The 23,572-nt window shown below is 37.9% G+C and overlaps 1 protein-coding gene across 2 annotated transcripts in view; it reads right to left on the bottom strand.

Annotated features, from left to right (window-relative positions):
- Positions 1 to 932: 932 nt before the first annotated feature.
- Positions 933 to 23,572, bottom strand: part of SLC24A2 (solute carrier family 24 member 2) — a gene marked incomplete at its 5' end in the record, with an annotated part of 104,355 nt that continues 81,715 nt past the window's right edge. For both annotated transcript variants that reach the window (XM_080362465.1, XM_080362466.1), the window contains 5 exons: positions 933 to 1,465; positions 3,501 to 3,667; positions 4,102 to 4,191; positions 10,789 to 10,917; positions 23,352 to 23,440. In XM_080362465.1, coding sequence (XP_080218591.1) covers positions 1,216 to 1,465; positions 3,501 to 3,667; positions 4,102 to 4,191; positions 10,789 to 10,917; positions 23,352 to 23,440 — 725 coding nt within the window. In that variant the 3' untranslated portion in view covers positions 933 to 1,215. The remainder of the gene's footprint in view (positions 1,466 to 3,500; positions 3,668 to 4,101; positions 4,192 to 10,788; positions 10,918 to 23,351; positions 23,441 to 23,572) is intronic.

Genomic DNA, 23,572 nt, shown 5'->3' with positions numbered 1-23,572 from the left:
TAGTTTCCCCTACCTCATTTCAAGATTTATAAGAGCAAATATGAACTGCCCCAGCTTTGTACATCAGCTGAGGATCTCTTTCAGCAATGGCTATATGTAGCTGTGAAGGTCCTTGCACTCCAAGTAATGGTGAAACATAGTCTGTAAAATATATATCCACTTCAGCAATTAAGCTGCCACTTCACAATTACTTCTATTTTTTGTATGAAATACTACGCAGAAGCAAACTAGCCTTTTTCTTCTGGCATGAAAAGGCAAACTCAAAATGATAACAGCATCTGAAAGCCATTGGTACTACTGTTGGTATTGCTGCATTAGTAAAAATGGTGTGTTCACATAGTAGTTGCATGATCTCTCTGCATGCTGTGTTGCTGTTATATAAGAAAGAATATCCCCATTCTTGTCTTTGCATGTGAATGCAATGAAAATCTGCACCAGTTACAAAATGGCCAGGCAGTGTGGCCCCTTCAGTGACAGAGCCAGAGTTTTTGGAATCTTGAGAGTTTTCCAAGATGTAATAAACCACCATTAACATCCTGCTGATTGCCTTTACAGACCTGTGATGCAGAGGATCAAAACACTGATGAACTCCCTGGCTTTGCTGAAATCACATCATATAAATCCACTCATATGAAGAGAAGTGCAAGCTCTTCCCTGCCTGTGACTCGTGCGCTCGCTGTATGCTTTCCATTCAGGAGTTTCAGCAGATTATCAGGAAAATCACATACCAGGGTGTGTGCGGGGCAGTGCCTCCACAAAGTTAATATTAGCATTCCCCTTAGAAGATGAGAGCTTTAAGAACTGACCACGCTGTGTGTCTGTGTATACTACTACAGAGAATGAGAAGTCTGCGGGTATATAACATAGGCATAGGAGAAGCAGTAGCGTTCACTGTTTCCATGCATGTGCAGAATCTCCAGTAATGAGCGTCGAGGATGCTCTGCAGCAGACAAAGAAAAGCTCAGCGCAGCTGGACCCATTCCTTCACGTGTGACTGCACTGTCCAGCAAGTAATTCTTCAGCTCTGAGATCCACCCTTTGTATGCATTTCTTTCTCTCTTTTAAAATTGAGGGAGAGGAAATTTAAAAATCCATGGGTTATTCTCATAGAAGCTTTCTATTGTGTTTTTTTTTTTTTCTGTTTGATTTTGTTATTTTTTAAAAAATATATATGCATTATTTTTTTTCCCTTTTCGCGAGAAACAGCATTTGCCACTAGATGGAGACAGGACACTGGATCACTTTGTCCTCCAGAAGGACGCTGACAATCAGGAACAAAAAATAAAGTCCAAACATGAGAAAGCCCAGGATTTTATTCATCCTCCACTTGCAGAAAGCGATGGAGAGGATGACAAAGAGTAGCATGATGAAGAGGAGGACAATTGCACAGAACAGACCGTTGCTGCTGACTGTCACTGGTGCAAAGCTGTTAATCACAGCATACAGGAGCCACGGAAGAGGAAGGCTGTTGAGAAACAGAAAATAAATTTGAAACATGGCAGAAGTATAGAAATGGGCACTAGAAACTTTCTGGAGGCACTTCAAAATACAGCCAGAGGGTCCCTGCATAAAGTGAGCTATGAAACTCTTCTAATGCGTACATAAATCTGTCAGCCTGCTCTTGGTTCTCGGGGTGAACAAATGTGATCTAGGCTCCACTCTCTTCCACGAGGTATGTTGGTGAATTATATTTCTCTTGGCTGGCAAATCACCTGGCACCCTGTCTGTGAGCAGGGAGAACCCTTTCATTTGTTTCTGGATATCAGACCATCTATGGAAGAATCTACTTCCACCCTCTCTCCAAGAGCCCGCATTACAGGAGCGTGTTTGCCTAAGGACATGTCCTTGCCATGAAGAACCAGCACTCTGCAAGGCACTGATCCCAAATTTTGGCTCTTAGAACCGTTGATCCAGATTTACTTTATAAACCTGTGTTAAAATGTGAACTTCAACTGAACTCCAGCTTAATTTCTATTTCTGTATTTGCTGTCATTGCATTTCTCATCTCTGATGCCACAGAATGAGGCAACATCCCTCTGGAAGATGTCAAGCTGAAATAAATATTTAAGCCACTGATCGGAGCTTAGCAGGCTTATAAAGCATGAAGAGAGCTGTCAGAAGCTCACAATATTCAAACTCTGAATAAGCAGCTCAAGAGAGAATAATTTATTACAGCCTCAGTACTAACTAAGCCAGCCTACAGCTCAGCTGTGTCATTTCTGTTGTAAACACATCAGGTCCATCAGACCGATACAGGACAACAACATTTCCATCAGCAGGAAGACTAAAAATTCCCAGAAAAGTAAGAAAACATTTCAAAAGATAGAAGTTTTGCAATGCATCCTACGTGCTCTAAGTTGAAGCACATAGTAGTGAACAACATTTTCACGTTTTTCAGGTCTGCTGCTTACAGATGCTATTTCAAATGCTTCATGCTTCTAGATTAATAGAAAAAAGTGGCCCAGTTTTTCCACTGTGTCCAAAGGTACTGCCATTAGCTAACATGGATTAAAAAAGCCATTTACTATCACTCTAACTTCAGAATCCCTTTTTGTACCTGTGCAGTTGCTGGTATATTTTCAGTAGTGAAAACCATGATCTGTTCTACGACTATGACTAGACTTGCTCTTTTGTGTGTTTTATAGAAGAAACAACCAAAGACGGATAAACTGAGAATACGGACATGATTGTCAGTGCTCCTATCCTGTGTTGAAGATGAGAATATGGGAATAAAGGCAAAGTTTATCTGTACATTTCCTGCACATTTTTGAAACTCCGAGGCATAGATTACTACATTTCTTGACCTGATCTAACTTGGTCTGAAAAAGTCAAAGAGGAATTTGAATTCCAACTACATGTCACACATCATTATCCTACAGCTGCCATGAAGCACTAAAGTGTAAGTAGCACATTTCAGCGTAATCTTACGTTACTTCACATTGTCAGAGCTATACAAAGGGTCCTCTGTGTTAACAGAGAATTGGTTTGTAATTTGGGACTTGCCAGGTATAAAAAAATCGCATGTCAACAATGAGCTACGCAAGATGACATTCTGGTTTTATTACAGCAAACACGCTGAATACTGCAGAAGCACTGAATTGTTCCCGATCCTCATTTATAAAGAAAGCTCTAGTAGAAGCACAATGAGTGCTAACACAAAAAAACAACAGCAACCTGACAAAATCATAAAAGGCTTCAGGAATTCCTTCTTGGAGCAATACTCTTGCATACTTTTTTAAGTGTAATTCACTTACCTGGGCAGCTATGCAATGTACCAAAGAGAGAATTAAGCAACAAATTCACAACAGTTCTGTCATGCAACTCTCTACAAACTTCCGAGCACTTGAAATAGAAACACCCATTGCATATTTGCATCACTCTCCTTTTTAAACATCAAGGGCAGAAAATTGCTGTAGGCAACACCTTGGCAAAACCACAGCAACATGCTAAGAACAAAGGACTTGTTAAAATAGACACAATATTCTTGCTGTAGGACTTACCCCACTGTGATGTCAAATATGTTGCTTCCAACAGAGCTGGATACAGCCATGTCCCCCAGTCCTTTGCGTGCTACAATAACACTGGTAATAAGGTCAGGAATGGATGTGCCAGCAGCTAAAATAGTCAATCCCATGATTTCTTCACTAATACCAATGGTCTCTCCAACCTAAAAGGGTATAAGCAAAAACAGAAAAAAAAATGTCCTGTGGTGAAGAAATGCTTTCTGCTGTAAAACTGTTTAACCAGGAATATTATCCTGGAGTTTGTTGACTAGTTTGGAGAATACAGGCAAGATTGGATAATTACTTGCTTTCACAAATTTCCACATGTTTCAGAAGAAAGATAAGATTGTCAAATAGAATCAGTGGGTATTGATGGCTCTGATGTTACTGGAATGATCAAGTCCTGTGGTCAGGACAACCACAAGCTCTCTGAACTACCTTCCATTTACTGAGTAGTGTTTACTTCTTCCACGGTCGCAGTTCCTAAAACAAAACGCTACTCAGCATGACATAGATGAGGAACTCTGATTCTAAATGATGTCTCACAGTGCAAAACACAATACAGGGCTTGTATTCTGTACCAGTATCTCCTCCTTACCTGATGTGCCCACCAGACCATTAAGTAAGAAAAAAATGCGATCCAGCTGATTGAGCCAAAAAATGTGATAGGGAAAAATTTTCTCGATCTCTGAAACAGAAACAAAGAGAAACAGTGAACACCCATGTTGAAGGCTCATGTGCTCTACTGTGACATGCTTCTCAGAATGAGAGTGGCCTCTCATTTTTTCTGATCATCTGTTCTGACAAACTATTCTGATCATCCTCAGATGATCAAAATAAATGTTAAGAATGTTAAGAAATGGACTCCCCACACTTACCTATGCCTCATTCTTCCAAAAGCTTCAGTTGCAAAATAACACCTCCTGATAACTTGTACAACGAATGGCAAGTTTTGGGTCATCATTTGTATAATATTCTGTTATGCCTCAGTTTGCATGTGTTTTTAGCTGGATGATGGTTTGGCTTCTAAATTTATCAATAACTTTGTGCTTATTCAGAAAAATTGCTTTCAAATTGCTAAAACAGGTACCTGTACCATTTACACATCAGTAACTTTGTGCAACACATTTCACAGCCAAAGGCTGCCATACGACAGAACTAAAAAAAAATACACATCTAAAATTTATTAGGGCATTTACTTCTCTTGGGAAAACAACCCACTTTCCCAATTAGAATGCAAGATACATTAAGCACATATTTGCCATGCTTTGTTTTGTGTAGAAGCTTGTTATAAAAACATAGAACACACTCCAAAGCCTTTCAGTGAATTAAAAAATCTGTATAACACCAAAGTAACTTCATTCTAATTTTCAGAGTCTCCCTTATTAATGGCAAACTTTGAGAAGATAGCGTTCTTGCAGCAGGTGAATGGGTTATATTCAGATTAAGGATTTATTTTGGTTTCTGTTCTTTCTAGTCTTTTACATCATCCATACTTCCTATTGGCTGGCTAGATCTATATCACAATGAGATCAAGTTAAATACTAAAATAAGGAAACATGACTGTAGTACTGTACCAGGCAATTGCTATCTAAATCAAATTAGTGTTTAAAATGAAATTTGTACTGTGAATGAATGCTGCTAGTCTTGAATGAAACCACATTCTTTATGCGCATTGACCTTCTGAACACAGATCTTCACCTCAGATGACTCATGATGTGCCACTAGCAGAGTCCTACAAATATTCATGAATAAGCAGTAGGACTGCTTGTCGAAGTACGTTATATCACTTTGAATACTTGTTGCAGCTGCTGCTTGATCCTGCACTACCTCTTCCTGTTAAATCCTCATTAACTCCACTTCAACCTTTTGCTCTGCATGGGCCTCCAGATTTTTTGGGCAGTGCATCTTACCCACTCCTCTCTCTGCTGCAGGATGTGTCCCTGCTGCATCAGGAGACCCACTAGCCTGTGAGTCATTCCCAGCTGCTGTGGGAGCAGATATGACTGCAGGACCTTCCACAAACATGACTTTTAGAAAGAAAATCCTATTTGGATTTTGTCAATTCAGCTTGCTCAAGCCATGATAAAACTCTCTTTTTTAGGACTTTACAGAGTTGCAGAGCCAGCTTTTCTTGTATAACAGAGACAAAAGACATTTATATGGGAAAGCCTCATGTTTAGGAATTGATGATCATGGGTGGCTGAGGACTAAGAGGTGCTCAGTGAATTGCACTGGTCAAGCGGGAATGACACTGTCTTTTGTCAGCTGAACCAGAGAAGCGCGAGGTTGGTCTGCAGCTCATTGAAATTGTGTAGACTCTTTCTGCTGATGCAAATGGAATGCGATCAGGTCATTACTGATGGGAAAAAGGTAAAGTCAGCAACAGCAATTGTACACACTAATCTACAGGACAGGACAATTAAAAAGTCCATATGTGCTCCAGCAGCAGGTGCAACTGTAGGCTATGCTACAGAATACTTGCTCCCTGTAGGCCCTTTGAATAATGCTAAATGCCCTCCTGAAACCTGAGCTCGTCAACACTGACTAACACAACCTACAAAACTTCACAACTAAATATATAGGAAAACACTTTAAAGATGGTACAGATTTAACAATGCAACTAATCCCGCCCATATAAAAATAAATAACTGAACTTTTGGAGTAAAGAAATAATTCCAGTAGGTGTTTTAAATGAATTATCTTTAAATATAGGCATAAATAGCCACAGTGGCACCTGGAACCATAATCTTCACAGAAATTCTATTGCTGTCACAAGCACTGTTTCTAGAACTGAACAAGCTATTTTGGTTGATCTGTTTCTTAACTCATTACAGAGCAGGGTTACTTTTTCAAAACAGAGTTCTAAATTTTTATCAAATCAGAAAAATCTGATAATGAGCTTCTGATGTTTAGGCATACTCAGATAGACTTTTAAGTTTAAAATCAAAACCATACATGGACTGGGGGACAGAAGATCTTAGTCTGAAAAGGAACACAATTTGAAAGGAATGCAAAGATGGCTGTTAAATAGTGATTTCACACCAGTGGGAGCAGAATTGAGTCTGAGAGGGATAAATGAATCTAAACAGCAATTTCATTTAAAAAAAACCCCAAAACTAAATAGCTAGCATTTCTTTTTCCCCATTCTTAGTAGCCAACACTTTCAACTTTCAACATTTTTACCTTTCTTGTAAAAACTGGGATTTTCTGGCAACACATATGATGAATGCAGTTATGAAGCTGTAACATTGTTGCAAATGGTCAAAAATCTACATAGAGCACCTCATAGCAGTGCAATTTGAATAATTACTATATAATGCTCAAGACATAAGCATATATTAATTTATACAAAACTAATACAGCAAGAGCTATACTGGCCAGTCATTGGTCTCTGTCAAGGAGATTTTATATACTAAATGTTTTTTTTCAAAATAATGAGACATTGCCTATCTGAATCAGACACCCACAGAATTCAGAAGGCTAAGAATTACAATTCAGTGACTTTGCAGCATGTATATTCCTAGCCTGTCTTAGACAATCCTCTCCCAGTAAAATTAACTGATAAGCAGCAGTTCAAGATTAAGGGTCAGTTAATAGGCTTAACAGTTTAATTATCTATTTTAAAAGGGGAAACATTTAAACTCAAAAAGGGCAAAATTTAAAGCTTGTACATATCACAGGTGATGAAACCAAGAAAGGACTCCACAGATTCTGCTATATTATTTGCATATAGATGAAATTTTTAAAAAGCAGTAACGAGAGTCCTGATTCTTTTTTGGATGCTGGCTTTTATTTCCAAAGTATGATAATAATCATGCTTATTTTGTAACTAATGATAGCATTCTTTTGAGATTTATCTCATTGCAACTTCCTAGGTCTTGGAAATATAGAGAGCTGCCAATTCCAAGCATTTTCCTAGAACAATTAGTCAGAAACAGCAGATGGCAATTCTTGCCTCCACCTTTTCTGGTAGCTGTTGTGATGGTTGCCTTGTAAAGAGAGAGAGCCCATTTTATTACCAGTTGGTTCTGTTGTGCTCATGGTAACAGACAAATGAGAAAAGCCACAGCTCATTCAGTCTGTATACTATTTTCTTTTAACAAAAAAGAAAGAATTTTGCAGTTTCACTGTAGATTGGTTGGATTGGTACTGTTCCTGTCTATCAGCAACCTTAGGGACATTTTCTTGGTACGTTTCTGCATTGATTTCATGCCAATATCTGAAAAACAGGACTTTAAGTAGCAAGAAAGATCCAGCTATGAAGATTTTTCTTCTTCTTCCTGAAAGATATTCAGTGTTTAAAAATTTGCAAAGTAACTGACTTAATTTTAGTCAGTATTATTACCAACATCTTTACCTTTAACCTGAATGAATCATATGTTTGTCTCATACATAAATTTATCTGCATTGCAAGCTTTGATTTTCCTTTCATACTTGACAGTGCTTAAATCTGATTACTCAGAACCTGCTCCTGTAACTGGATCTGTGCAGGAACATCTTGTCCTTGTCCCCTTGGTAACAGTGCAGCTCTGCATGGCAACAAGAGTTCCTGTAAGCTCTACCTCTGTGTTGGAAATGGGAATTTGCAGTTACAATGAACAGCCACATATGGGTCCAGTGACAGCAGGACTAGAGCCCTCATAGCCATTTTTCTGACCTGTAACACAAAGGGATGGACAGTGCAATATGGCTTCAACAAAGGAAGTGCTGTTCAATACCTGCCACTGGGCCACCTTGGTCACATCATTTTCCTTTCAGATTTTCAATATCCCTTACTGCAGGAGGTGGACAGTTTTAGGCTTTACAGAGCCACTAGGGAAATGAGTTATTAGTACAGTAAAACCATCTGTTATTGTTCAAAATACCTGAAAAATAATCAGGTACAAAATTCCCCATGGGTACATCTACCTCTGGTGTACTGTCAGTAATATTACGGATGTTACAGTAAGGATATTAGTATATACTTGTTTAATGTGAGCGGGTATTGTTATGGCACTAAGCACACATTAAAACATGTCAGCTATTGAATCAGCTGATGAGTAAGTTGAACTAATGCATAATCTATTCCAAGTATATAAAAATCTGCATATCTCTACACCAGAGCATAATAAGGCAGCAAAGACTTTGCTAGCTTTATAACCAGAGACCTTGTATATGAAACAATTTTCCTAGAGCTTCTGGGTCCCATGGAGCTAAATATAATTTAGTATAGTGCAAATAAAGGCAGTCAAATAATCTTTGTTATGTGGAGATAGTTTAGAGAAGAGACTCTAGCAGTAAAAGAGAACTCATTTTTGAAAAGTGGACACCCACAGAGGATGTTAAAGGTTCCATATGGTCTCTCAAATCAGCATATAGCACACAAGTGTTCATTTTATATATCCGCATGCTAATCTGAGCATCTTGATGTAGAATTTGTGTTTCTGACTAAAATTACTACAATTGTAAATAAAGCCCCTGATGGTAAGTCTACCTACAAATCTATTTAAGTATTATTTTAGGTTTTTTTAACTTTTGCCTCACAGATTTCATGGAAAGTAGTTTTCTGATGCACATGCTGAGCTATACTATTGGGTTTTGTTTTTGTTAGGAAGGGAATAGCAGGGATGGCATGGAGACATAAGTGAGAATATTTCAGAGACAAACACACTAATGAACTGCCCTTGAAAAGTTAGATGGTTTATGCAACCATCTGGTTAATTCTTTGACAGCAATGTTCAAAGTAAGCAGCTTGTCATACTGATATAGCCTGTTACCTCTCCTGTTATTACTACATGAAATTACAAACTGCATTTATTTTACTTCTGTAAAAAAAGCTGCTTGTTTCAGTGAATTAAATTTCTAAACTCTGTTCGCCATTGATACATCTAGCATATACAACTGTGCTTATCTTTTGTGTTACAGCAGGGTATTTTAGCTGTAGGACATCAGGACACCAATCCTGTTGTGAACAAGTGTTAATGATCACACACACCACACACAGTTCCACAAAACTTCTTGAGATATTCGCTTTCTAGAACCAGTATTGTAACAACTGTTCTCTTTTCTAAAGTACAGAATATTGGATAAGCCTACATATCTATCGATGTTAACTTCAGATTTTCAAAATACAAAATAATGCACATAACTTATTTCTTAGCGGTACTTGCTCATTTTAGGCGAAATTACGAAAAAATCACAGGGGTGGTTTTGAATGATAAAAGGAGAGCATAAACACAGAAATAAACAATCTTGACATTCATATAGTATGCTCTCTGTGTTACCAAACAAGAAGTGTTTACCCGAGTTATTTGAAAACTTACAGAAAAGGAATCTTAAAGACTAGAAGGGAAAATGTCCGTTTATATCCTTCAAGAAATCTTTGTCTAAAAACAAGTCAGAGGTCTTATTTTAGCTTGTTTCTTGCACTGAACTGCAGTTTTTCAGTGTGTGGGATGAGAAAGTTTTTCAGTGTGTGTGAGGAGGAAAAAAGAATTCAGGGTGTTTATTTATAACTCTATAAGCTGTGCACAGAGTTTCAAAACCACTTGCAGCAGTTTCAAAACCACTTCTTGATTCAGAAAGGAAATTAGATTAAAACACTAATGAAGGATTTTTTCAGCTCTTGACCTTTTCTCTTTTACTTTCCATGTGTCAGCCCAGTTACGTGTATTCATGTATGAGAATACAAAAGTGGTAAGAGTTGACAACTTGTCACAATAAGTCATTTATATTAACAATCAGCCTTAGATTACTTCCAGCCATTTTTGGGAGAAAACTAGCAAGGATTTCATACATAGAAGGACTTATGGATCTTGTTCCAGTACAAAAATGAAAAGAAAATGAATAGAAGACAAAGGTCTAGTGGAACATGCATTTGAGAGGAATGTGCATTATTATTTTTGAAACACAGATAAAATGTAGCCAGTTTAATGTCTTTCTAGTCGTAACCTTTAGGGCACTGCAGATGGACAGACTTCATCAGCACTTATGTGACATTTAATGGAGACCTAGAAATGCAGATGTGAAGACCTTAAAGAAGTTTTAAGAGCTTTCACTTTATGTCATAAAATATTAGTGAATACAAAAGGCAATCTTTAAAGAGCTATTACCAACCAGTTGCCCATAAGCACCCATTTGAAGATTTGAAGACTGATGTTGTGACCTCTTCTTCAAAGAAGAAACTATTAAAAATAATAATTAGCTCTATTTTTACAGGAATCCACTACAGGCCATTTTGGAATTTAGCTAGAGGGCCACCCTGCTGTGCAGAACACAGCACCTTACAACAACAGCTACTTACAGGTTTTCTGACATCTGGGAGGGAGGCCCACAGTGGAAAAACAATGGGTAATACAAGAAGGTAGGTGAGCTGCTTGCGCAGGGTGTCAGGCCAGGCCAGGCTGAGAGGCTGGTCCTCATCCTCTTCATTCTGGAAAAAAAGCCACAGTGAGCAGAATATTGAAGTGGATGAATGAGGTTAGGGATTCTCTAAAGAGGAGTCCTGAGGAATCTGCTGTTTCAGTGAGAACCCATGAAGTCTGAAAACATCGCATTCATATATGGTGAAAAAAAGACACACCTACCCAACAACATTAGCTAGGACACAGTCAAAAGCTTTTGGCCAGACTATGAGATATTCGTGCAGCACAGGCTGCCTGAGAACATCTGTTTGAGGCTACGTTGACAGCGACACTGGTCTCTTGGGATGCATGGAGCAGTGTTGTGCCTTCTCCCCGGAGGGCAACCTTGTGCCTCTGTCACTGCATCCCACAGCCTCTCCCTTGGGATGTGGGCTAGTCTAGTCAGGAATCAAAACTGATTTGGACTGCACTAAGCTTGGCCAGATATAGAGACAGAGATAGAGAAATAGAGAGACAGAGAGATGGAGAGAGAGAGAGGTAGATAGATAGACAGTTGTGTGCATGTGTATGTATAAATGCACCTAAACATATATATGTATATAAACATATTTATATATATGTGCATATATATATATATGCATGCATATATCTAACTTTTTAAGCTTTCATAACTTGAAAAGTTACTATTTAAGATATGTATATTTTTTTTTCTTGTTCATAGGACCAGAGGACAATTCAGGCAGGCAGGGACATGGGGATCTCCCATACTCAGCTGGGGAGTCAGACAGGGCTGGTCAGGGCTCTGCCCAGTCAAGCTGTGAAACCACCAATGATGGAATGGCGCAGCCTCCTTAGGCCCTGGCTTCACTGATGGTCTGTCCTCATGGAGACCTCATGTCTCCATCCCAAGCCTCTTGTGTTTAGACTAGCCACAACACAGCAGTCTTCTTAACAAGACATTCCTTTCTTGTGTAGCTGATTTTCACATCAATCTCAAGTCTCCTTTCATGTTTATGCTCTTCACCTCTCAACTCTTTTACAGAGTATGTGTATCAAGAACTTCTCCCATGACACAAAACCTTTTGGCTGCCACATACTTTTCTTTTCTTAGGCTGGTTCTGCTAACAAAATGGAGCCTTCTCAGACTGCCACAGAAAGCAAGCAAACTGAGCATGATTCAGCCTTTTGGGTGTATCTTTTAAAATATCTTTTTAACTTTTCATACAGGTAGGCAATGTCTGCAGAACTGCATATAGATCTGATTTATACCATACAATAAGGCAAAAGAAAAAAATAGCCTAAACAGTTCTTTCACATAGATGTGTGTAATGCAAACACTGTTAAGCCCATGGAAAGAGAGCTCAGTGAAAGCTGAAAAAGTCAAAAAAACAGTACTTGGCAAAAACTGTGTGCTTAAGAACATGAAAGATATACAACTGCTTCTTCATGTAGTATTATTGTTTTCTCCTTTTGCAAAACAGTTAATAATTGAGAATTCAATGCTCTCTGCAGCATGTAAGTTACTCTTCCCATGGATTTATGTTGGTTTCTTGACAGTTTTAGCTCTATCTTAAGATTGTTTACATAAACCTTATGACAATGTTATTAGACGCAGTCATTTGAATGACCATGTCAGGTTTTTTTTTTCTAAGCAAAAGAGTTATTGATAGTATGTCACCATATGCTGGTATTGTTCATTATGTTTTCTACCTATTGCTAATTTTGAAGAATGAACTCATAATTATTTTGCTATTATGAACTCTGGAATTGTTCAACTGCTCAGCTACCTAAACTGACCAGCACCTACAGAAGCAAGCCCAACTCTTAGCTCAGGCTCTTCCATCATGACTGGATCACCAGACACTGATGGACTGGAAGAAAACCCCTATTTACCTATTAACACATTGATAGGCTGTGGCTACTTTGACAGTTACTTGTTGATGTCAACATAAGACAACATTTTGTTAACCGCTAGATTTTGCAAAACTCCCACACTGCATGATCGTGGCAATAAAGTGAACTGGTCATAATAGGTATAATCATTAAAAGATTAAAAAATGTACATAGGCACAACTGGTCACACTCCACACACTACTTAAGAGGCTCCTGAGCAGCCTAACAAGTTAGCTTCTGCTTTTAGCTTTCGGCTCTTTACCAAAGTGGGCAGACGATCTGTACTTCACTGCTGCAATCTACAGAAGGCTGAATTTCGGGGGACTGGGGTGGTGCAGGAGTTTAAGGGGCTACTTCCTAAAAAACAAATCCATTCCTTTCCCACTCTGGTAGGTGCTGCTGGGGTGGGAAAATCAATCTGAGATGGATGCTCAGCTTTGAAATATGATGACTAAGGTAAAATTTAAGGAGAAAATTGAAGGTTGCCTGGGTAACTCTTTCTGAGTGGCCTGTGTATAATTCAAGCAGCAGACTCAGCTGGAATAAAGCTCCATAAATGTACTGCTTCATAAACAGCACTGAGTGACAAAGTACTCCCTAAACTGCCATCCTTAGAGATTCAGCATTTAACCACAACAAAAGCTTTACATTAGTCTGAGTTTGCACATGGGTCTGCAAAATGTACAGAAATTAACACCTAAGTTGGTTCATGCAGTACTGTACCCATATACACTGGCCCTCATTGAGGCCTTGTGTCTGTGTCCAACAGCTTTGGGCTAGTGTGAGCACAATGGCAATGCAAAACCTGCAGCAGAGGAGTACAAAGAATTATATATAGAGATCTGATAGATGTCTCCTGAGAAACCTTGCTCTATCTGTTTGAGATCTTGTCACTTTCAGGTTGTACTACCTCATCCCTCTCCATGAGACACAACTATCTCCAAAATAAAAGGCAAAAGTTGAGCTCACTTAGCAGGTCAAACCGCTTTTTCTCACTAGTTTAATGCCAGGATATTTACATATGCTGCAGGCTGGATCTCCATTACTTATTTCATACACCGGAATCAGCATCTGATTTTCAAATGCTGACCTTCCAAAAATCAGTGGAAGTAAGGAAGTTCAACATATTTATAAATCTAGCTTCCATAAATTTCAAAGCAATATTGAACTATCCACTGAGTTCAAGGCATGAAAGTGAAATAATTTTGGCAGCTATAAAACCACGTAAATGTGAGTGTCATGCTTTGGACTAAGCAGCAGTGATATAAAATGAGTCAGCACGGATTTATGGCAGAGAGTGCATGCACTGCCTGTGGCTGCAGACTATCTGCAATGTACATACTGAATATGCATTCTCACAGTTTCTAGAAACTAATACTCTACAGTTTTGATTTATTTTAGTCTCTGTGATGAAAACTCAATACTTGCAATGTTCATGATGATTATCTTCTGCAATGCTAAGAAGAAAAACCTAATGATAACATGACGTACACACCGGTATTCAGTTGCCTAAACACAACACATGCTGATACCATTTTAGATACCTTCTGGTATCTCACTTGATCTCCAGATGCTTGATCACAAGTGGAGAATATTCTGCTTGTTTATGACACACCTGCCATCACTTTCTTTTTCTCTAGGCCAGCTGAGGTGGTACTACCTACCAAACTATATACGAATAAGTGCTGGCCCAAAACTAATTCCCTGCTATGGCTCTGCGGTTAATGAGTTTTAAAGATACTGGAGTGAACATATGAACATATCTGAACAGTAGCTGACATACATTTTGATGATAATCCAATATCTACACAAAGTTTCACATGAACCTAAATTTAACTTCTGCCACAAAATCAGAGGGCATATTATAGTCAAGTAAAACCCGAGGCTGTACAATCATGGTTCTCTTACATCTCTAAGTCCACTTCGATGACTTTGCCTGAAAGGATTTCCCAGACTATGCTAGTAAACATATAACTGAACAGTGTACTTACATGAATACACATTGCATGAATTCTAAATGTTCCAGATAGTCATCAAACACACCAGTACTGCTCCTGGCAGATATGACTGGCACCAGTACCACTTTTGCTTAACCAGCATGGTCACCTGAAGACCTTTTCCCAGTATGCATTTAAAGGTGGATGTCTGGTAGGTAATAAGTGACTTGGGAAGGATAAAGTAGTTAAAATCTCTACAGTCAGTAAGATTGACTGGACTAAGAAGATAGAAACAGCTAGATTAAGTCAGACCAAGGGCCCATTTGTACCAGTATCCTGCAATGGTCAGGCACAGGCACTCAGGGAAGAAGTACTGGAAAGTGGCATATTTTTTCATTTTCCAGAAATTAAGTGTTTAGACAGAAACTACTTTAGATCTTCATATATAATAGTAATTAATAAGTTTCTATTAAATTCTCATTCACTGTCGTAATTCTTTCCACTCTTTATTATTGTGTCCTCATTTCTTCCTGCTTGTGCTTGGAATTGTCTTTTTGTTAAATACACACTTGCAGTGTGAATATTGTATGTATACTCCTGCCTAGATGGGATGGACATGGTATCCTAGTGCAAATTAGTCAACAATTATAACCAAATTAATTATCTAATAGGAAAATGCTCTCTTCGTATGTCCTACCAGGGTTAGTGGGGTACATCTTTAAACAAAAAAACCCTACAATTATGATTCCCTAATTTGAAGAAATGAGATTATAAGTATTGTTTTTCTCTGTGTTCTCTTTTATACCTCTGTAATAAATACACTTTTCTTTTAAACCAACCTATGTATATTCATAACCCTATTCTTGATACTCCACTTCTTCTCCTTTTTAACTCATTATAAACAATAAAAAAGGTACCAAACCTCTGGATGCTACATCTTTCACAAGTTCTTAGTCTAAGAACATCTATCTAACACTTCTGTGTAATCCCACAGACAAAATCTCTTACTGGTTTGCTCAGGACTGATCTGACAACTTTTCCAAATCTCCCAAGAAAATTTTTCCAAACAGAAGAAATGATGGTGTGTTTCACATTATATAAACAACACAAACGTATGGTGGCATTTTATCAATAACTATTTTGTTTATAAACAACAGCTTACAGCAAACTCCATCTGCCAAAGTCACAATGTCACTGTTTGTAGCAAACATCACAAAATCATTGTCTCCATGGATGCTCATCCTCATATTATCTTAGGCAAAACAGCTGATTTTCTGGCACAACATCAAACTGCATTTTTATACTTTTATCGTGACAGTAGGACAACATCGAAAGCTAGTACAATGAAGCACCTCAAACTTATCTGAAATATTGAAACTGCCACTATTTACCAACTAGTCTGTATTGGATAACAGCTATAACAGTTACAGCACATGAATTATAAATATTATATTCTGAGGATTATTCTGTTAGCTGAACTAAGCTGAAGAGCTGAGCTATAAATTCTCATGCTTGCACATTCCTTGTGCATTTTGACTTCTGATATCATTAATCAATAGAGAATTAGCATTAGGACTCAAGAAGAAAGGAAACTGCATACTGGAATTATTTGAAGTTCAATTTGCTTGTGTTAAAGACACTGAACACCTATAACAAGGCGATTTCTTTCTTTGCCTGATAATGCTGCAGAAGACTGCTGAGTTTTTTTTCTCTTGGAAGTGAAGAGCTCTGTGCAACCCAACTTCTCATAATAAGTGAATCAAGAAAAAATCATGATGTCTCAAATGTTACCTGTCTCAGAGGTAAGCACTGATTTTCAGAATTGAAATGGATTTTTTCTTTAGAATAGCAAATCTCACATTAATTTATTTCACTAGAAAGACAGAGAACAAAGGCAACTACTGTGAATTCTGGAACAGCCTCAAGCCTCTGCTTTGAGTTTCTTGTTCGTAACTTGGGTCACTCGTATATCTTATCCTACCTGACAGCTGGAAAAAAAAAACCAAAAAAAAGTGAAAGAAGGTGAGATAGTAAGCTAATACAATAGTATGCAATTTCTATGTGGTAACTAAGGCAGAAAATAACCTATTTCCTTGTGAATTCTTGAGCAAAATTCAAGCAGAGAGTAAAAGTAAATCCCTGAGCATTCAGAATGCATTCTGTATATATGGATGCTCTTCTTAGGGCAGCTAATCTATATTAATCATCTCTGCCCTGTGAACTCACTGGAAAGAGCTACGTTTTGAGTGGAGCCTATGGGAAGCTGTAAGGCTCAGGTAGGTACTTCCTGCAGATTCTGTTGCTGCTTGTGTCCTTTTGGGCTTTTGCACAAATACCTGAAAGCACAGCTCCTGGAGTTATATGCAGGTTTTTATGCTCATGTTTTTGCCAACATTCTTTGGGGAATTTGAAAATAGATACTCTGAACGTAATAGTCAAAATTGTAGTCAATCCACCAGGAGAAGTAACAGCTATGGTGTGATGGAGATACAACTGAAGTACAAGCCTTTGTCTTCACGCAATTTTCCACAATCCTAGTTTTCAACTAAGTCAAACCAGTATAAAGCAGAAAAAATTGTGGAAGAGGCAACTGAGTAGCCTTGGGAAAATAAAGATCAATTCCTTTTTATGGCAGCGCCGTTTTCATTAAGTTACAGAGAGCTATACTGGCAAACAAGATGCAGGCATTTACCTTAGGCTGAGTGTGGCAACTGAGAAGAGGTTTAGGTTTTGTATTTTTAATGACCAATCAAACAAATAGCAGCCATGCTTCAATGTATTATGGCCTTACAACAAAGTCTGCTCTAAATCTCCTCTACCCTTTCTCTATGAAACAGAAATGTTTAATATGGACCAGAATCATAGCCTGAGACAGAGAACAAAATGCTACTCAGGTTGACATCATGCTAATTTGATGGAAATGGAGTGAGTACTATACAGGGCAGGGGAGATCCATCCCACCAGGGGCTCTGTCCTGAAATGCAGCCCACTGTGCTGCTGTTCTTTGACAGGGAAGGCAAAACATGCTTTACCACACTGTTGCTCAAGTAAGCAGATTAGAGCCAATGAAAACAATATAGCATTCATGGCATTTTCCTATGACATACAAGGTGACATATATTTTAATGGAAAAGTTATCTCTGACATGGCTGGCACATAAACATTTTTCCAGTGGGGTTTCCATGGAAACAGGTAAAAGCGTGTGCATGTGTATGTGTGCCTGCGTGTATGTGCATGTGTATGTGTGTGTAAGTGGGAGGAAAAGGTGTTACCTTCAGATTGGAAGCTATTTTTAGGAAAGCCACAGGTTAAAAATTACTGTGACTGAACACACTTAATCAAATGCTTGTTAAGAAGGTGGCGGGGGGCCACGGGAGGGGAGACAATTGGACTTCTCAGAAGGATCATTTATCTGAAAGGAACTGTATAAAACATTTAATGAGATACTGTCAGTGTTCTTTTAGTCTTCTTTCATTTTCCCATATATGCTCAGTACCACTTTATGAAGTCTTATATAATACAGTCTTCTTCGTGGCAACCTGCTAAAGGTTAAGAGACAGAATGTCATAAGTAGAACAAAATCCCTGAGGAAGATGCAATATCCAGCAGGAAGAAAGCCAATTTCTGGCTGCAAATGAAGCAGGAAAGTCTTACAGATGGTATAGTAGGAGGAGGTATTGTTCCCTGTTAGGACTGGAAGGAGACCACAGCCGTCTGCCCTTCTCAGTGGAAGATCCTGGTTTTATCAAAGTGTAGGACATCTGCTGCTGCTACTTATAGTGGGAGTGGGATTATATGAGTCTTACTGTCTGGGACAAATGACTTAGTTGCTGGGGATGTTTTCTGGAAAGCCTTTTTGAATATCTGCAAGCATTATCAGGACAGAGATTATCTTGTTGCTCTAGGGCTTGGGGTAGCAAGAGGGTAGCTGAGGTACCTGGGAGGAGAGTGGAGTAAGAAAAATGGAGTTAAAGGTCTGAGAAAAAGCAAAAGTAAGACAGCAGAGTTTGGAAGAGAAAAATGAAGAATTAAAAGAGGAAGAGGGAAAAAAAAAAAAAAAAAAGTGAAATTCGCCTAGTTCATGAAACTACATAAAAGTCATTAACTGAAAGTACCCTTGGCTCTGTCTTGTCTAGTGTTTCAGCCTTGTGCAATTGAAAAAGAAGGAAAAGAGTAAAAAAAAAAAAGACTCTGGAAAGAATACAAAGATGACAAAAAAACTCCTAAAGAAACCAGGAAAGCTTTAGGAAAATTTAAAACACAGCATTGGCAGTATGAAGTTTGTATAAGAAGTAGTTGAACTTAAAAATATATGAAAATTAAAATACAACATAAAAGCTATTTTTCCCCCCCTTTTTTTGCAGTCTTAGCCTGAGACCTTGCTTTCACAAGGGTCCTTTGCTCAGCATTATACTTCTACAAGAATAGGGGTTTTATAAGTAAGATGGATCCATTTGTATTATCTCTTTGTACTAGAGGAACATGCAATTGTTAAGTAACTTATTTTCAGACAACTCTAACTCCAATATAGAATTTCGTATTACTAAAATTCTTGTGCCTAGGGATTTAGACGCAGGCATCATAATCTGTACCACTGGAAAGTAAGAAAAAACCCAAATATGACTATGCTTGTTTTGCAAGACAGAAAAGCATGAAGACCATAGTGGAACTTGACAATGGAGGAGAAAGAATTAGAACCCTATGCCAATCTTCTGTGTTGTGACTGAAATATTTTAGACATACTTTATACTTTAGATATTTTAGATATACTTTAGATATATTATAGATGTATTTATAAATATATTTAGATATTTTATATATAGATATATTTAGATATATTTAGATATATTATGTACTTTAGATATTTTAGATATACTTTATATAACCTGCTATGTCAATACACAGATTTCACAGCCCACAGTTTTCAGGACAACACCTTTTCCCCCAAAGGCATATTTCAAGTTTAGTTCCTCCAGCTGGACAATGTCTCTGATTTCCTCAGTTCTAAATGATCATCACTGAGACATGGAGGCACTAATGGTAAATCTTCTTAAGAGATTCTCTAAACAGCACTTATGGATCACAAAACTGTATCTTTGGACACACAGAAGTGAAAAATTGGAGAGAAGCAACTCTACACTACCTTTCCAAATCCTGACACTACAGTACTTCCTTTTCCATTGAAGTAAGGGAAAATCATCAAAAATTCAAGCTGCCAGATTGACTTTTATGCATGGAACAGAAGCCAATGATGTTCTAGTGTAAAATGGGGAATATTTGTTCACAACAAGATCTAAGTTCATGAGTATTTGTAGGTCAAGACTGAGCCACAATGAGTTTGTTCTTGTCACTCAGCTCTAATGAGTGAGCTTTTGAAAGAGAAGGAGAAAGCATTGATGAGGACTGGCTGGCATACTATCCCGTGCCTTCAGTATTACTTCCCTACATAGAGCTGCTCTTAGAATTTATACCATTGTCTTTGAAGATGTATTGTTTCCTAGGGGTACACAGTGTCTGCATAAAGTCTGGAAAAGCTATAAAGAAGGCTTGGGAGGGCAATGACCAATTTCCCTTTCTCATATTCTAATCTTCATCAGAGAAAAAGGTCAAGTGAATGCTGTGTGTGTGATTCTGTCATTGCCTACACTTCTATAAATCAGGAGTAATGCTATTAGCATCCATGAAGTCAATATACAAGGCAGAAGGAAACTGAATAGCCCAGTGTTAGCTTCAGACTGATGCCACAGCTTGGGAAGGTGTATCAGGAAGCTGTGCACAAAAACCTGGGCAATAGGTTGATTTACAGTACAGTACAAAGTAAGCAGAGAACCTCACAGAGAAAAACAAGGCTTCCAAGTACCATAGAGACCCACTTATTTGTTACATGGATGAGCAGACTGTTTTTGTTACAGCTTTTCAAAAATTCTAATATATACTTTAAAATTACAAAATAGGTTCCACCATATCAATAACAGGAGCAGCCTGAGACAGCAGCAACTATCAGGTTATCAGTGGAAGAAGACAAAATTAGAAAGACCACTGCGGAGGAACCCAGCATGGGCCATCTCAAAATGTTATTAGAGGACTGCTATTTTTTATTGTGACAGCAGACATCTAAAATCCTTTCTTTCAGATTGATGGAGCTGAATCTGCAGAATCACTTCTCCATCAGTTATAAACCTCCCTGATTGCTCCACCTTGTCATTTTGATAAGAATAAATGATGTATCCCATCTCTGATACAACACAATAATTTTTCAGAATGTCCTAGCTGTTGCTCAAATTAACATAAAAGTTCCGAACCCTGCCTCACTGAAAGTTTAAAGTGTCTAAAGGGAGATGAGAGGAAGACATTGCTGAGTAATGTACTCTTGGAATAATTTTCCCTCCTTACTCTGCAGTTGCTTGAAATTGAAACCATTGTCTTGAATGATGAGGCTGCTTGACCTTGCAGATTTCTGAACAAGCTTAGAAACTACTTCATTAAAATGCAAAATGATAGCATATGGACATTGCTGTGATATATGATTGCTTAAGATTGCCTTTTCTTCATTGTTTTCACCAAACAATCTCAGTGGAAAAAGTCTTACAAAACAAGGCCAGTTTTCTTCTTAAGCTACTGAACTCTATTGGAGTCTATCAGTTTTCATACATCCCACAAACTGATTTATGTACACCCTAACAGGTTACACCAGGTTATGTCTTCCCTTATTGACCTTTGTGGGTTTTTCTGCTGAAGACAAAAAATACTCTGAAGACATATTTCACTGCAGCAGCAAGGCCAAACTCTCAGAACAGGATCTAACTGGATCTGAAAATTGATCTTTCCTTACATTAAAATGCTGAGTGTTGAAGTGCAGTGCTGAGATTTTTTTGTTTCATAGATTTTACTCATCCCCATTTACGTAACAGTAATGCTTTGTTGGGCTGACAAGGATCTTTAAGCAGCATCTCAGTCTGAACAACCCAGATTAACAGAAAAGGTAATGTAATGTTCTACTATTCTTTCCTTGCCATGGGAGACTCTTCTCATTACTGATCACTCAGGATATCGGACTATCTATCTCTTTTAGATCGTTGACTCTGATTCTCAATTTCTATTCCCAGAGACCAAAATTATCTGCAAACAGTGAAGAATTAAAGCTATCTGCCAATATTTGGTACACTGATGTACTGGTTGTCCAGAATAATTTTGTCATTTCTTCACTTCCAGCTGTGTAAAGCAAACAGAATTTTTTCCCAAAGAGTCGCCCTACTACACATTACAGTGTTTTTCCTAGTCTTGCAGAAAAAATTGGATAACCTCTCCCTGTTACAAACATGTTTTGGTATAAATTATGTTCCTTGTGAGGGACAGTTGTGTTTAGGAAGCAGCTAACAGACATAAACACACTCTGTTACTTGTACACGTAATTTTTCCTGTGGTTTGGAGAACATTTCAAGGAAAGAATTTCACCTATAGTGGTATTGCTTGGGTCATGAAGAAAGCAAAATGATCTCTGATTTGGACTAACAATTTTGTTAATCAATAAATGACTGAAAGCAATTAAAATATCAAAACCTAAACCTGGGATGATTCAAAACAAAACATGTCTATTGCCTTTTTTACATGACGTTGCTGTATGCAAATGCAACACAGTTCATCTCACTTTTAATAAGGGGAGGCTCATGTTATGGTATAGACCACTGCTCAGCCATCTGTTGCAGTACATTTATTGTGTCACTACAGCCTAGGGAGAAGCCTAAGAAGTAGAGTGTACAATCAAAAACATTACAAAAGCTGTCTCAGGGATTCTTTTTAACAAGCTCTCTCCCTCTATGCAGGTTTTGTTGTCTCAGTAATAAAGAGCAGTGCCCAAGTTGAACAAAATCAATTCAGCAGCATCTTCCCACTTGTTTGTCTACTTTGGATGCAGGCGCTACTAATAAAACTGCTAACAAATTAAAAGACATTAAATAAGGTCCTGGCAGGGCCAAATTTTGCAGTAAGATACTCTGGAGAATTGCAGCTTATTTAAGAAAGAAGCTAGCTCAACCGTATAGCTATTTCAGTAGCCATTGTGCACATTAGACAGTTATGTAGTTACTTATTTTCTACAAAAGGTGCATGTTAAAAGGAATATATTTAAGTGTTTACTTACTTCTTTTGCAGATTTTTACCATATTAAATAAGAGTTACAGAAACATGTGCATCTAATGTCTCATTCAGCTAAATGTATTATTTGTCTTAAGAAAACAGAAGGCAGGATAGAGAAGAAGTTCGTGTATAGCTCTTGTTTTATAACTACTTTGAACTGTCTCATGAAGCACGACATGAAAAGCTACACTCTTAAGAGGTTTTGTGCAACGTGATGATAATCAAACAAATAATTTCCATTATCTATATTTAGTGCTGCAAACATTTTATCTGATAAGTAAAAACATATTTCCTAACATAATACACTCCAGACTGCCATCTTACCTTGACACTGAAGGGCAGGGCCAAGAGAGAAGAGCTTTTATATATGTCAAACCATATACTGGGTTCAATTATAAATGAAGATTAACTGTATTAGTAGACAGTGTATATTAACAACTTCTTGCTATTAGGATGTATACTCTCAGTGAAAAGCACCATCAAGAATGCAATATATTTAACAATACAAAAATAAGAAGAATAAAAAAGACATTAACCTCTTCTTCAACGTTATGGGCAACTCCATTCTGCACTGGTCCTGAATCACTTGGTGGTGTTACTGCAACTTCCACTTTTGCACTTTTTTCTGTGGCATCATCCATAAATAAGAGTAGGAAAACAACAGAAAATAATATTATGTCACAAATCTATTAATGAAACTGCTGTTATATATTCAGTCTGTGTAAAACATCAAATACTGAATGTGGACCACCATCTG

Source organism: Nesoenas mayeri (genome assembly GCF_963082525.1).
Source record: "Nesoenas mayeri genome assembly, chromosome: Z".
Lineage (NCBI taxonomy): Eukaryota > Metazoa > Chordata > Aves > Columbiformes > Columbidae > Nesoenas > Nesoenas mayeri.
Note: the sequence above shows the minus strand (reverse complement) of the source record. Positions and strands in the feature narration are given on the sequence as shown.